General features: G+C 42.7%; 1 protein-coding gene across 1 annotated transcript in view; it reads left to right on the forward strand.

The window, feature by feature from the left end:
* The window catches only part of LOC129857294 (nephrin-like), a 65,821-nt gene extending 58,837 nt beyond the window's left edge, over nucleotides 1-6,984 (forward strand). The window contains exons 22-30 of the mRNA XM_055925393.1: nucleotides 424-535; nucleotides 729-910; nucleotides 1,180-1,221; nucleotides 2,093-2,218; nucleotides 2,796-2,841; nucleotides 3,461-3,593; nucleotides 5,935-6,013; nucleotides 6,119-6,291; nucleotides 6,526-6,984. Coding sequence (XP_055781368.1) covers nucleotides 424-535; nucleotides 729-910; nucleotides 1,180-1,221; nucleotides 2,093-2,218; nucleotides 2,796-2,841; nucleotides 3,461-3,593; nucleotides 5,935-6,013; nucleotides 6,119-6,291; nucleotides 6,526-6,648 — 1,016 coding nt within the window. The 3' untranslated portion in view covers nucleotides 6,649-6,984. The remainder of the gene's footprint in view (nucleotides 1-423; nucleotides 536-728; nucleotides 911-1,179; nucleotides 1,222-2,092; nucleotides 2,219-2,795; nucleotides 2,842-3,460; nucleotides 3,594-5,934; nucleotides 6,014-6,118; nucleotides 6,292-6,525) is intronic.
* The last annotated feature ends 8,747 nt before the right edge of the window (nucleotides 6,985-15,731 follow it).

Below are 15,731 nucleotides of genomic sequence, written 5' to 3' on the forward strand. Positions count from 1 at the left end.
GGAAAGAAGGCTGTATTCTCTCTATCCCTGCCCGCCTCGCTGCCGCTGTTTGGATTAAAAAAAGACAGATCCAAATAAGACTGACCCCTCTAACCTCGTATCTTATGAGCGGAACTGATAATGGAAATGATTTAGTCTGCAAACAGAGCTGCCTGCATGCCTGCAAGCACAGCTTCTCTCTCTCATTCTAGTGCTGAACTCTCTCCTTCTCTTCTGCTCTCTTCCTCTGTCATTCTCTCCTTTATCCTTTCTATCCTCCTATTTCACCTACCCTTCATTCTACCCCCCTTCTTTCTCCCCCTCTCTCTTTCCATTTCTCTACATTTTTTCCCACCCTGTTTTTTCCCCAATTCTCTCTCCCTTTCTCTGCCCCCCCCCACCTCTTTCTTTCTCTTACCTTCCACCTCTCTCTCTAACACACAGATCAACCAGATCCTCCCTCAGAGTTTCGCCTGGTCAGCTTCACCCATGCCTCTGCAACTCTAGAATGGATCCCAGGCTTCGATGGGGGTTTGGAGCAGAGATTCCGCGTCCGGTGATAGAGCATTGACTACAGTTTGGCCGAACAGGATGTGTCAAATATTGTGATCTCTTCTTTGCATTCATAAGCAACCAACACATCCTTGATAGGCATATTAGGAACAGGTCTGGATCAAGGGTCAATTCCATTTCACTCCTGTCAGGTTAGAGCCCATCCCTGTACTGACTAAGATACTGTTGATTAACAGGTACCGTTGGGCTGACTCTGTGAGTTTCCTCTACGTGGATGTGTTCCCTCCGAGAGCAAACATCTTCATTGTGACAGGCCTGTCCCCCGCCACTACATACAACTTTTCTGTCAACGCACTCAACTCCATGGGAGAGAGCGGCTACGCAGACAACAACTCAGTACTCACCATCACCACCGAGGGTCAGTCTAGAGCAAGTTCACAACATGACTTCTGGGTCTTAGCTAGGAGAGGGACAATGGTCGGACATTAGATGGTTTGGACTCCTGCACAGCTGGTATTGAGATCAGGTTATGTCTCTAATGACACCCTATGCCCCATTTTGTAGAACATGAATAATCTTGGCACTATATGGGGAATAGGATGTCATTTGACATTTGACACAGGTTTATTTTGCAGTGTTAGAACAGCATTGATGTTTTCCCCTGTCTTCCATGGTTCTTCTAACCAGAGTGGGAAGGAGCAGTCCAGGAAGAGGATCCCTCAGGGGAGGGTAAGTTTATTTCATCTTTTTTGGGACTGTGGAAAATAGCTATTTTCTAAGCAGCTATCTTCATTTGGCTAAATCATGTTAATGTACAGTATCCATCTCCAAGGCCCTGAAATGTGTGCTCTTTGAATAATGGTACTGTAGTTATGGCAGCCGTGGTCATAAACGCTACCTTCTTTCCTTGTGTTAGTCTTCTATCAATAAAGGAAGTGAGAGACCGGCTTACATACTGATTATTATTATCCTTTAATAAGTTTGACTCAATATGCAATAAACGTATTTACCACAAAAAAGTCGAAACTCAGAGTGAAGTTCAATTGTTTAATACCAAAGACGCAAAAGCTGTAATGGGCGCCCGTCGAGTGGTGCAGCCGTATACGTGCCTTTCGAGTGGCGCAGCACTCTTATATCCAAACAAAGCTCCCCACCCATACAATGATATATCAGTAGTTTTACACTCACATCACACAGCACTTTCCACTGAGCTTAAGGACATGGTCTGCTGCTAACCATGACCCAGGAATTTCAATCATCTCAACCACTGTTGGCACCACTTCCTCTTACCTTGTTGCTGTTTAGGCCATTGAAAATATCTGTGGTTTCCAGTTACCGGAACCCTAACAGACAGTTATCTAAAACTACACACTCCCTAATATCAACTAACCCTTCTTCTCTACTTTTACTATCACCTTACAATTCAAAAACATCCCCAGAGACTTAAGGCCTCGTTCTACTTCCCCTTAATCACACAAAAGCTATTAATGATACAAACCACAATTATTTACAACCGAACACCCTGTTCCTGGATCTTGCTTCCTATGATGTCATCATGGTGGATCAACTCATTCCTGTTCTTGGTTCTCTGGTAAACCAGAGACGACAGGGTTGTCGCTGTATCAGACTGTGATCATGGCGGTGGTTGGTGGGGCTCCGCTGCTGGCTCTCAACTGGCTGGGCTGCTTTCTGTGTCTGAGGTGGAAGAAGAGGCGGGGCCAGACAGGTAACCGTGGCAATACCATGGTCAAGGTTGTGTGACTGTTTTCTTCTGCATCTGTCTCAGAAACCTCTGCCCAAGTCACCAAAGAGTTGAGCCTGAATCTTAATGCATCTCTCATTTCTTTTTTTCTCTCTCCTGCTATTTCTCTGTGTCCTCTTATCTCTTCTCTTCCTCCTTTCCCTCCAAACACACCCATATGCCCCTCCCTCCCTCTGCAACCATCCTCCAAGAATGTCACTTCTTCCCTCTATCTTTACCTTCATCTAATTTATTAGATTTTTTGTGTCTCTCCCCCTCCCTCTCTCACTCTCTCTCTCTCCCTCCGTCCCTCACTTCCTTTATCTCTATATCTGTCTCCCTCAGTTTCCGTTCCCTGCAACTGTCAGGTCGCCTATCTCACTCTCTCCTCTCCACCCTTTGTCCTCACACACTTCTTTATTTCTTCATCCATCCTTCTCTGTCAGATCTCTTTTACTTCTTCAATAGTGCCCCTATCCAATTTCTAATCCCCACTCATTCATCCCCCACCCTCTCTTGCTCTCTCTCTCTCACCCTCACTTTCTCTCACTTTCTTCTCCAGAGAGTAAAGGCAGTGTTTCAGATGGGAAGAAGAGTGAAGGAGATGGGTGAGTCATCATCTTAGTCTGTCTCTGTGTGTCCAGGCTAGTCAGCATCCAATCCAGTCCAGTGGGTACAGACAAATGACTATATGTCCAATCCCCTCTCAGAGGCCTAAACCCTGCCCTACTGACAGACCACACCCAGCACCCACAACAGCAAAACTACAGGACCCTGTGACGGACAAAAGTCTCCCGTTTTGTATGATGTAATATAGCAACAAAAGAGTAAAGCAGAGACTCCTGTCAGTCTAAATTTGCAATTAGGGGGCAAAGCAACAGCGCAAATACAGGTGTCACATCCAAATATACTTAAAATGCAAAACGCCATATGGCATTGACAGTGCTATGCTCTTGTGCACTGTACTGTAGTGTACATGTCTTTGTATCTAGGTATTTTCTCCCTGAGGATTAAGAAAGAGTGACATAAGATGAGTGGGTGGGTGTTGATTGGATGATGTTGATATGTCTTAATTATTATTTTTTTTTATAAAAGAGTGAGACGGGAGGATGTGGGTGTGTGGTTGGGGAGTCGGGATGTGATGCTGTGTTTTCTAATTAAAAAAGATACAGAAAAGTAAAAAAGAATGGAGGAGGTTAGACGCTTTGTTCTGTCTGTCATATCCAGGTCCACTGTGTCCACTGCCAGCGGCTCCACCAGGTACGAGGTCAGAGAGCTGGTGAATCCTGCGGCCCAGTGCACCCTCCTCATCGACAGCGGATCAGAACCAGACAGCAGCGTCTACGAGAGCTACGCTGGGGTAAGAGGAGAGAGAGGGGGAGGAGGTGGGGAGAGGTGGGGTGGAGGAAAGAGATGGGAAAAAGGGGGACACTTAGTAAGTTGCACAACTGAGGAGAGGGAGTAAGGAGAGGAAAGAGGGAGTAAGTAGAGGAAAGAGGGAGAAAGGGGGATGACAGAGAGGTAGATAGTAGAGAGAGTGAAAAACACAGTAAGGTCGAGTGGTGGATGAAGGGGAGAGTAGAGGAAGTTGACAAAATAAAGAAACAGAGGGAGTGGCTTAGAGAGGAATAGGAGAAGAATAAAGTGAGAAAACAGGAGGGATGAGAGGTAGGAGGATGCTAGCAGACAGAGGTGGAGAGGTGAGCAGAAAAGGAAGGATTAAGGAAGGGGGAGATCAGTCAGAAGAGAGGAAGTGGAGGAGTCAGGCATAACGAGGGAAACAGAGGAGAGATAAACTAATAAACACCTTTGGCTCTTCTCAGAGTAGGAAAGGGAGATCGATAGCCCACAATTAGCATTCAAAATACACTTCGATCCTGGTGAAATTGCACATTGTAAAAGGCCAACAAGGCTTTGAACCCTGCAGAACAATGTTAAGTAGAATATAACAACACCGGCAGAAATAGACTATTGTTAGAATAGGCTCTAATGCAAGCAAATTCTCCTCAGAGGTGTTAGCTAACCTTGAGTTATAATACAATACATGAAGTCTAGGCAACAAAATATACTGTTTGTCAGGTGTCTCTCTACAGAGTCACCATGTACAGTCGTGGCCTAAAGTTTTGAGAATCAAATATTATTATTAATTTTCACAAAGTCTGCTGCCTCAGTTTGTATGATGGCAATTTGCATATACTCCAGAATATTATGAAGAGTGATCAGATGAATTGCAATTGCATAGACCCTCTTTGCCATGCAAATGAACTGAATCCCAAAAAATCATTTCCACTGCATTTCACCCCTACCACAAAAGGACCAGCTGACATCATGTCAGTGATTCTCTCGTTAACACAGGTGTGAGTGTTGAAGAGGACATGCTGATTGAGTTTGAATAACAGACTGGAAGCTTCAAAAGAAGGGTGGTGCTTGGAATCATTGTTCTTCCTCTGTCATCCATGGTTAGCTGCAAGGAAACACGTGCCATCATCATTGCTTTGCACAAAAAGGGCTTCAATGGCAAGGATATTGCTGCCAGTAAGATTGCACCTAAATCATCCATTTATCGGATCATCAAGAACTTCAAGGAGAGCGGATCAATTGTTGTGAATTAGGCTTCAGGGTGCCCAAGAAAGTCCAGCAAGCGCCAGGACCATCTCCTAAAGTTGATTCAGCTGCGGGATCGGGGCACCACCAGTACAGAGCTTGCTCAGGAATGGCAGCAGGCAGGTGTGAGTGCATCTGCACGCACAGTGAGGCAAAGACTTTTGGAGGATGACCTGGAGTCAAGCAGGGAAGCAAAGAAGCCACTTCTCTCCAGGAAAAACATCAGGAACAGACTGATATTCTGCAAAAGCTACAGGGATTTGACTGCTGAGGACTGGGGTAAAGTCATTTTCTCTGATGAATCCCCTTTCCGATTGTTTGGGGCATCCGGAAAAAAGCTTGTCCGGAGAACACAAGGTGAGCGCTACCATCAGTCCTGTGTCATACCAACAGTAAAGCATTCTGAGAACATTCATGTGTGGGGTTGCTTGTCAGGCAAGGGAGTGGGCTCACTCACAATTGTACCTAAGAACACAGCCATGAATAAAGAATGGTACAAACACATCCCCCGAGAGCAACTTCTCCCAACCATCTAGGAACAGTTTGGTGACGAACAATTTCTTTCCCAGCATGATGGAGCACCTTGCCATAAAGCAAAAGTGATAACTAAGTGGCTCGGGGAACAAAACATTGATATGTTGGGTCCATGGCCAGGAAACTCCCCTGACCTTAATCCCATTGAGAACTTGTGGTCAATGCTCAAGAGGCGGGTGGACAAACAAAATCCCACAAATTCTGACAAACTCCAAGCATTGATTATGCAAGAATGGGCTGCCATCAGTCAGGATGTGGCCAAGAAGTTAATTGACAGCATGCCAGGGCAGATTACAAAGGTCTTGAAAAAGAAGGGTCAACACTGCAAATATTGACTCTTTGCATCAACTTCATGTAATTGTCAATAAAAGCCTTTGACACTTATGAAATGCTTGTAATTATACTTCAGTATTCCATAGTAATATCTGACAAAAATATCTAAAGATACTGAAGCAGCGAACTTTGTGGAAATTAATATTTGTGTCATTCTCAAAACTTTTGGCCATGACTGTATGACTGTAACATCTGTCTATGTTTTTCACCTATGGTCTTTGTCCTCCCAGGAGAGCTCCCACTACTACTACCCCACCAGTGACTACCGCCCCTCTCTCTACCCCCACCCCGAGGGAGCACAAGGGCAAGGTGAGAGAAACCAAAATGCTACCTATGAATAATACATCACAAGAGAAAAGACAGAAACATTTCTCAGTTTAACTTCAAAAAACCTCTTTGGCTCTCTTTTTCAAGATGGCCGCCGCTACCCACTAGAGCCCATAGGCCATGAGTATGAGGAGGTGGGAGACTGGGGCATGTATCAGGACGTGCTGGGGTTGTCTCTCCCCCTGCCTCCTTCCCAGTTTGACCCCAGGTTACCAGAGCAGAGGCGAGAGTGGAGACCACCATCACCCAGTTACCCTCAGGTCAGCACAACCCCACTGGGATAAAGTAGTAGTTATTGATCCCTGAGGGGTGATGACCCTTATAGTTTCACATATTGGACTAGATGTGTTTTATCACCTTGGGTTTTTCCAAATAACATAGAGATTGGATGGGAAGTTTCGCATCAAAAAGATTTCAAGTTAGGATTTGGCCTACAGTGCTATATAGTACTGTCATGTCTCTCACCTTCTTGACACAGCTTTCTTCTCCAACAGGGAAGTGGGAGGGGCATGACTGCCCGGCAGCAGCCAATCAGAAGGAAGGATCCGGTGGTTGAGCGACGCCCAGAGAGAAACGACTATGATTTACCTTTTGAGCTCAGAGGACAGTTAGTTTAGGAAGCTTAGGCCTTGATTCCAGAATGTGGACAATACCTCAGACTCAAATACAAACTCTTAGTGCTGTGCTGGTATTGAATATGATATGAATAGGAAGCCTTTCAACTGGTCAAAATGTTACTACCAAAAGGTAGAGTATTTACAGTAGGTGATGTTGTGGGACAGTCAATCAATACAAATTAGGCCTACCGTCGATCCAAAGACGTAAAATGTAAAAGACGAAGCAACAAAACATGCAGAGTTTTTCTTGCAGATCTTTTAGTAACAATTGACTATACTCTACTGTACAAATAAAATGGCAAGGATAATCTAGGCCTAACTGATACACAATTCCAACATGCCTCCAGTGTTTTTATACAGATACATGTCATATCCAAAATCTTTCTCCAACAAGAGCCTTTACTGGAAATGTCACTCCAGCAAGATGAGAGATGAAAAGGAAGTTAGAAAGTCAGAGAAGATTTTTGTATTTTGTATTTGTATTTGCATTTGTATTTATTATGGAATCCCATTATTATGGATCCCCAAAATTAAGGTAGTTTATACAATTTTAAAAAGTTACAATACATTCACAGATTTCACAACACACTGTATGCCCTCAGGACCCTACTCCACCACTGCCGCATATCTACAGTACTAAATCCATGTGTATGTGTGTGTGTTTGTGTGTGTGTGTGTGTATGCATGTGTCTGTGCCAATGTTTTATGTTTGTGTTGCTTCACAGTCTCTGCTGTTCCATAAGGTGTTTTTTTATCTGTTTTTAAATCTAATTTTACTGCTTGCGTCAGTTACTTGATGTGGAATAGAGTTCCATTAAGAATTGGCTCTATGTAGTACTGTGTGCCTCCCATAGTCTTTTCTGGACTTGGGGACTGTGAAGTGACCTCTTGTGGCATGTCTGAGCTCATGGGTGTCCGAGCTGTGTGCCAGTAGTTTAGACAGACAGCTCGGTGCATTCAACTTGTCAATACCTCTCATAAATACAAGCAGTGATGAAGTCAATCTCTCCTCCACTTTCAGCCAGGAGAGATTGACATGCATATTATTAATATTAGCTCTCTGTGTACATCCAAGGGCCAGCCGTGCTGCCCTGTTCTGAGCCAATTGCAATTTTCCTAAGTACTTTTTTTGTGGCACCTGACCACACGACTGAACAATAGTCAAGGTGCGACAAAACTAGGGCCTGTAGGACCTGCCTTATTGGTAGTGTTGTTAAGAAGGCAGAGCATTGCTTTATTATAGACAGATTTCTCCCTATCTTAGCTACTACTGCATCAATATATTTTGACCTTGACAGTTTACAATCTAGTGTTACTCCAAGCAGTTTAGTCATCTCAACTTGTTCAATTTCCACATTATTTAACCTGTCTAGGATCAGCGTGGCGCTAGCGGCACACCCCCCCCCCCCCCCCACTGAAAAACCAGTGCCGCGAAATTCAAAAAAAATATTTTTTTAAAATATTTAACTTTCACACATTAAAGTCCAATACAGCTAATGAAAGACACAGATCTTGTGAATCCAGTCAACATTTCCGATTTTTAAAATGTTTTACAGGGAAGACACAATATGTAAAGATGTACATCTATTACCTAAAAACACATTAGCATAATCCACCATCTTTTATTTGTCCACCAACACCAGTAGCCATCACCAATTCGGCTAAACTAAGATATTTATAGCCCCTAACCAACAAAAAAACTCATTAGATGACAGTCTGATAACATATTTATGGTATGGGATAGGTTTTGTTAGAAAAAAGTGCATATTTCAGGTAGATGGCATAGTTTACAATTGCACCCACCATCACAAATGGACTAGAATAATTACAATGAGCAACGTGTTTACCTAACTACTAATCATCAAACATTTCGTAAAAATACACAGCATACACGAATCGAAAGACACAGATCCTGTGAATACAGACAATATTTCAGATTTTCTAAGTGTCTTACAGCGAAAACACAATAAATCGTTATATTAGCTTAGCACATAGCAATTAGCAGCCCAGCATTGATTCTAGCCAAAGTGAGCGATAAAAGTCAACATCGCCAAAAGATATTAATTTTTTCACTAACCTTCTCAGAATTCTTCCGATGACACTCCTGTAACATCACATTACAACATGCATATACAGTTTGATCGAAAATGTTTATATTTAGCCACCAAAATCATGGTTAGACAATGTGAAATGTAGCTCAGCTGGTCAGAAAATGTCCTTGCGCCACTTAGACAGTGATCTACTCTTATACATAAATACTCATAAACGTGACTAAAAAATATAGGGTGGACAGGGATTGATAGACAATTTAATTCTTAATACAATTGCGTTATTACATTTTTTAATTTATCCTTACTTTTCAATACAGTTTGCGCCAAGCGAAGCTACGTCAAAAAACATGGCGTCCTAAGCCACTAAAATGTTTCGACAGAAACACGATTTATCATAATAAAAATGTCCTACCTTGAGCTGTTCTTCCATCAGTATCTTGGGCAAAGGATCCTTTCTTGGGAGAAATCGTCTTTTGGTGGAAAGCTGTCCTCTTGCCATGTGGAAATGTCAACTGCGTTCGGGATGAACTGAAAAGCGTGCCCAACTTTTCACATCGTTGCAAAAATAAATGTCCCAAAATTGCACTAAACGGATATAAATTGCTATAAAACGCTTTAAATTAACTACTTTATGATGTTTGTAACTCCTATAACGAGTGAAAAGATGACCGGAGAAATATAACAGGCTAAACTAACGCTTGGAACAGGAGAGGGTCGGTGTCTTCCACGCGCGTTACGCAGCAAGAAAAGACTTGCTAGCTAAAGGTTTTTTTCATTTGTAGGGCCTGTGAACGCGCAATCGACCCCGTTGGAATCGTCATCACGTAAAGGCATCCAGGGGAAGACGTAAGAAGTGTCCGTATAGTCATAGCAACGACAGTGCCCTTTTAACTGACTTCAGAAAAGTGGCCAACATTTCTCAAATCTGACTCCATGTCAGGGAAATTGCTGTAGAATGGGCTCTGTTCCACTTAGAGACAAAATTTCAACTCCTATAGAAACTATAGACTGTTTTCAATCCAATAATAATAATAATATGCATATTGTACGATCAAGGATTTTGTGGGAAGCCGTTTAAAAAATTAGCCAAATTAGCATAAATAGTCTAAACAGCGCCCCCATCCCCAACAGGTTTTAATACAAGATTTTGTTGAGGTTTAGGGCTTAGTGAGTGTTTTGTTCCAAATACAATGCTTTTAGTTTTAGAAATATTTATGGCTAACTTATTCCTTGCCACCCACTCTGAAGCTAACGGCAGCTCTGCAGCTCTTTGTTGAGTGTTGCAGTCATTTCAGTTGCTGTAGTAGCTGACGTGTGTGTTGAGTCATCCGCATACATAGAAACTCAAAGGCTTTACTCAAAGTCAGTGGCATGTCGTTAGTAAAAATTGAAAAAGCAAGGGTCCTGAACAGCTACCCTGGGGAATTCCTGGTTCTAACTGAATTATATTTTATATGCTTCCATTAAAGAAAACCCTCTGTGTTCTGTTAGACAAGTAACTCTATATCCACATTATAGCAGGGGGTGTAAAGCCATAACACACACGTTTTTCCAGCAGCAGACTATGATCAATAATGTCAAAAGCTGCACTGAAGTCTAACAAGACAGCACCCACAATAATTTATCATCAATTTCTCTCAGCCAATCATCAGTCATTTGTGTAAGTGCTGTGCTTGTTGAGTGTCCTTCCCTATAAGCATTCTGAAATTCTGTTGTCAATTTGTTTACTGTAAAATAGCATTGTATCTGGTCAAACACGTTTTTCCAGAAGTTTACTAAGGGTTGGTAACATGCTGATTGGTCGGCTATTTGAGCCAGTAAAGGGGGCTTTACTATTCTTGGGTAACAGAATGACTTTAGCTTCCCTCCAGGCCCGAAGGCACACTCTCTCTAGTAGGCTGAAATTGAAGATGTGGCAAATAGGAGTGGCAATATAGTCTGCTATTATCCTCAGTAATTTTCCATCTAGATTGTCAGACCCTGGTGGCTTGTCATTGTTGATAGACAACAGTAATTTTTCACCTCTTCCATACTGACTTTACGTAAATCAAAAGTACAATTCTTGTCTTTCATAATTTGGTCCAATATACTTATTTACATTGTGTTTGCCGATGCCCCTAAGATCATGTACATTTGATGCAGCATTATGACAACTCATTGTATCAATGGTAGGGATTAACTGAGCTGGTCTTGGATCATTTAGCAGTCATTGTTTTAACGCAGCCTCGAAGTGCGTGGAAAGAGATGACCGTAAACTTTAATCAAGTTCTCAGTTGTGTGGGGCAACAGGCTTCCCTCCATTCTCCCCAGACCAGCTTCCTACCCCAATGCCCTACTTCCCTCTCCTCCTCTCTCCAACCCTTCTCCCTTCCACTTCCCTTTAGCCCAGTCATTACTACATCCTACAGACCCTGCACTCAGACAGACAGGTAGACAGGGACACAGACAGTCAAGGTAGACAGGGAGACAATCAGACATCCACTGGCACTTTTGGGCCATATGTGATGCAGGACTCGCAGCGTCGCCCAAGCGGAAACCATCTTCCATGCGCCTGCTTGCCGTGGGCACCTTGCCCTTTTGAACAATCTGCCTGTCTGTGACACATGTCCCTCACAGCGGCAGACGAAGCCTGGGATTATTACAACACATGGTCACTGCCCAAACCACCTCCACCTACCTCCCCCTCAACCTCCCCCATTCCCACCCTCTCCCCCCCAACCTCCTCCCCCCTCCTCTGAAACAAAGAGACCCTGAGCCCTCCCGATTCGCCTCTCCAGCCCTGGGGTGAGCCTCTGAAGGTCGAGGATGAAGGCAGTAATTGAGCATGGTAATGTGTTGTGAAGGTAAAACCACCACACTGTATCTACATTCTGCCTCACTCCCGCTAATCCTGTTGTTTTTCACATTTCAGTTTCAACTCATCATTCTAGAGAGAGACCATGCAGGCCATTAGTCCTTCTCTGCGACGAGAAAGAGAGAGAGAGGGAGAGAGAGGAAGGGAGGCTGAGAGAGAGGGTAATCGAGTGGAGAGAGAGAGTATGACAGATAGATGTAATTTAAGATCTAGGTAGAAAGTATACCCTCAGATAGCCCTTTAACTTGGTTTTATTGTGCAGATGGGTAGTTAGTTCAAGGTAGTTTAAGTTCAGAATATTTCTACCTGGTCTGTACAGATCGAACTGATATGAACATTTTGACAATGTACCTGTTTACAAATGTACCTGACTTGGTGGTGTTATTCAGGTGAGGGTTCAGATTAGGAATTGTCATACAAACATTGTTCTGAGAGCATAGCATCTACACAAACACACACAGGGATGTTCCTCCACCCACTTCCCATAATATCTGGGGTGTGTGTGTGTGTGTGTGTGTGTGTGTGTGTGTGTGTGTGTGTGTGTGTGTGTGTGTGTGTGTGTGTGTGTGTGTGTGTGTGTGTGTGTGTGTGTGTGTGTGTGTGTGTGTGTGTGTGTGTGTGTGTGTGTGTGTGTGTGTGTGTGCGTGTCCCAGGAGGACAAAGAACAACACTACTTCCTCATAGCCCTCTGATAATTGCATAAAACTCACATTGAACACACACTCACACACTCAAACACATACAATATTTACACACAGACACAACCAACCAACACCCTACTTCCTCGTTCTCCCTTAAGCTTGATTTTTCATATCAGTCACGAGTGCACAAAACATCATCTTGATTTACTCATTCCAAGGGGGAAAATACTATAAGCCACTGGTTCTATTTTAATGAGGATCATTCCGCCTGCTTTAAGACCTATTCTATTTCTAGAGGAGGTCTCCCAGGAGATCTCAGATATTATTTATTATTACTACCCTGTATTGGGAAAATTCTCACCAAATTGGCCTGAAAACGTAACTGTTGTGAACACAGTTGTGGAAATATTTACAGTTAGGGTCTATTTGAGATCAAGCACATGACTGAGAACGATGAAGTCTGTGTTCTTCTACCGTCTATTCTATATGCGTTTCCCCCACATTGCCAGGCATCTGCGGTTGTCTCTACCCAGCTACCCAGATATGAAAGAGATGAATCCCAATGATTCACCAGACGGCTGGTGCTGTCTCTCAATTAGGGGCGACAGGTAGCCTAGTGGTTAGAGCGTGGGGCCAGTAACCAAAAGGTTGCTGGATTGAATCTCCGAGCTGACAAGGTAAAAATCTGTTCATCTGCCTCTGTACAAGGCAGTTAACCCACTGTTCCTAGGCTGTCATTGTAAATAATAATGTGTTCTTAATTAACTGACTTGCCTAGTTTAAATAAAAGGTGTCTTATTTTCCATCATGGACTGTCAAGACACATTTTTCTCATTACTGAACAATTGTTTAAGTTCCAGTCAAAGTGACAAGCAGGTATTCAAATGAAAGCCTATTCTCTCCTGCTGCCGATGCATCATGGAGGAGTGGAGAGGAACTATAATCTGCTAAATTGAATGTTTGACAGCCTAATACAGGCATGTCAATGTCCATTTCTCTTCTCTCATGCCATGGGTAGTTTGATGTATTATGTGCAGAAGAAGGTCCCAACGGGTCGAGTATGAACGGGAAACAAATGGAGAAATGAATTAGCTTAAAAGTACAATATGTTTTTTCCTCTTTATACACCCTTTTTTTACACAATAGAACAAAATACACCGCAATAAAAGGGAATAGACCTTTGTCAATCCCAGGTGGCTAATAAGGTTGCTAAACCAATGCTGTAACACAAACCATACAATCAGTAAAACCCTACCCTATATGCTGCATCATATTTTCATTTCCTGAACTAAGTACAGTAGAGATGAAATTGAAATTACCCGAGTCCTGCTCTACAGAAAACTGAGAGTACATACAGACATCTGTAGCGCAGTTTCCTGCAGCGGGTTATGTGAGCAAAGAGAATGCAAAGTGAGTTTTAGATTTGGATGAAACTAAAAAAATAGAAGAGTTGTCTTATGAAAGGCAGCTTTGAAATAAAAACAGAATTAATGGTTAATATTTGATGAAGGCTGATTTGAATACATGCTAAAACTAAAAGAGTATGGTGAACCTCTTTAACTATTGATGTTAGCTAATGGCTTTGATGGCATGGCATACACGTTCCTCCCTGTCTGGACCACGTGGTTAATAAAGAACACCAGAATACAATACAACCAGTAATTCTAGCATTGCATTTAGAGTACATGCATTTGCATGTTGGGTAGGCTATAACAGCACAGCGCTTTTAAAGCTGTGTAACACGCATTGAGGTGTGTCTATTGCCATTTAATAGCCATAGAGGTAATAGAAAAACAATGTTTAACCGACAGTGTTTTATTGAATGTAAAGTCTTATTTCAGTGTCCAATGTTCACCATTGTACAATATGTTGACAGCATTGAATTATTGTAAGCTTGCTGAAGACATCTGTAGAATACAGTAACGTATGTGCCTGTGATTCTCAGCCATGGTCAGTGGACTTCAGGAAACAGCAGAGTGAGCACCCCCCTATCCACATTGATGGGACAGCAGTGGAGAAGGTGGAAAGTTTTAAGTTCCTCGGCGTACACATCACGGACAAACTGAAAAGGTCCACTCACGCAGACAGTGTAGTGCAGAAGGCGCAACAGCGCCTCTTCAAACTCAGGAGTCTAAAGGAATTTGGATTGTCACCTAAACGCTCACAAATGTTTACAGATGCACAATTGAGAGCATCCTGTCGGGCTGCATCACCGCCTGGTACGGCAACTGCACCGCCCACAACCGCAAGGCTCTCCAGAGGGTGGTGCGGTCTGCACAAAGCATCACCAGGTGCAAAATATCTGCCTTCCATGACACCTACAGCACCCGATGTCACAGGAATGCCAAAAAGATCATCAAGGACAACAACCACCTGAGCCATTGCCTGTTCACCCCTGCACCATCCAGAAGGCAGGTACAGGTGCACCAAAGCTGAAAAACAGCTTCTATCTCAAGGCCATCAGACTGTAAACAGCCATCACTAACAAAGAGAGGCTGCTGCCTACATACAGACTTGAAATCATTGGCCACTTTAATAAATGGATCACAAGTCACTTAAATAATGCCCCTTTAATAATGTTTACATATCTTGCATACCTCATTTCATATCTATATACTGTATTTTATACCATCTATTGCATCTTGCCTATGCTGCTCTGTCGTTGCTCATCCATGAATTTATATGTATATATTCTTATTTCAATCCTTTACTTGGACTTGTGTATATGTCGTGGAAAATTGTCTCAGAAATATAACACTTACAAGAACTTGTGAATTCAATATAGACTTTAATACAAAGTAGCAAAGGCGAGCCCTTCCATGGAAGGAGACTAAATTCTCATATTACAGAGTCCTGCCTTTATAGGATTCTGTCTTTGCATAACGTATAGAGTCCTCTCCCTCTCTATGAAAATAGCTTCCCTTGACCTTTCTCCATTATTATCTGTTCATCTCAGAGCTTGCTTGTTAACGCCCACATCTGACAGCTGTATAGGTTATAATGGTGGCGGGGCCCTTTTCACGTCCTAAAAATAATGCATGCATTGCATGCTTATGTTTCACCTGTTGGTCATCAGTCATTTTGCTACCATCCTCTTTCCTCTATCCTTCTGACCATAGTATGTCCAGCTGTCATAAATGTACGTATGGCCTTGGTTAATGTACTCTTTGGCATATTACCCTTTCAGAAATAGAGTATGGCCTGGGTGTCATCTTCTCTTAATGTGCATGTCCTTGCTACTTCAGCATGGCAACTACACCTATTTATATTTAATGCTTAGCTCCCACATATATTAGGTAGTTATTGTGGAATTGTTAGATTACATGTTAGATATTGCTACACTGTCGGAACTAGAAGCACAAGCATTTCGCTCACTCACAATAACATCTGCTAACCATGTGTACGTGACCAATCAAATTTGATTTGGATTGTATTCACCTGTTTGAAGACTACCTGCTGAAATCTAAAAGAGAAGAAAAGGTTAAGAAAATGCATTATATCCAGTGGTCTGGTGCAGTGTGGCCAGTGGCATGTCTT

This window comes from Salvelinus fontinalis, chromosome 6, assembly GCF_029448725.1.
Source record: "Salvelinus fontinalis isolate EN_2023a chromosome 6, ASM2944872v1, whole genome shotgun sequence".
Classification (NCBI taxonomy): Eukaryota; Metazoa; Chordata; class Actinopteri; order Salmoniformes; family Salmonidae; genus Salvelinus; species Salvelinus fontinalis.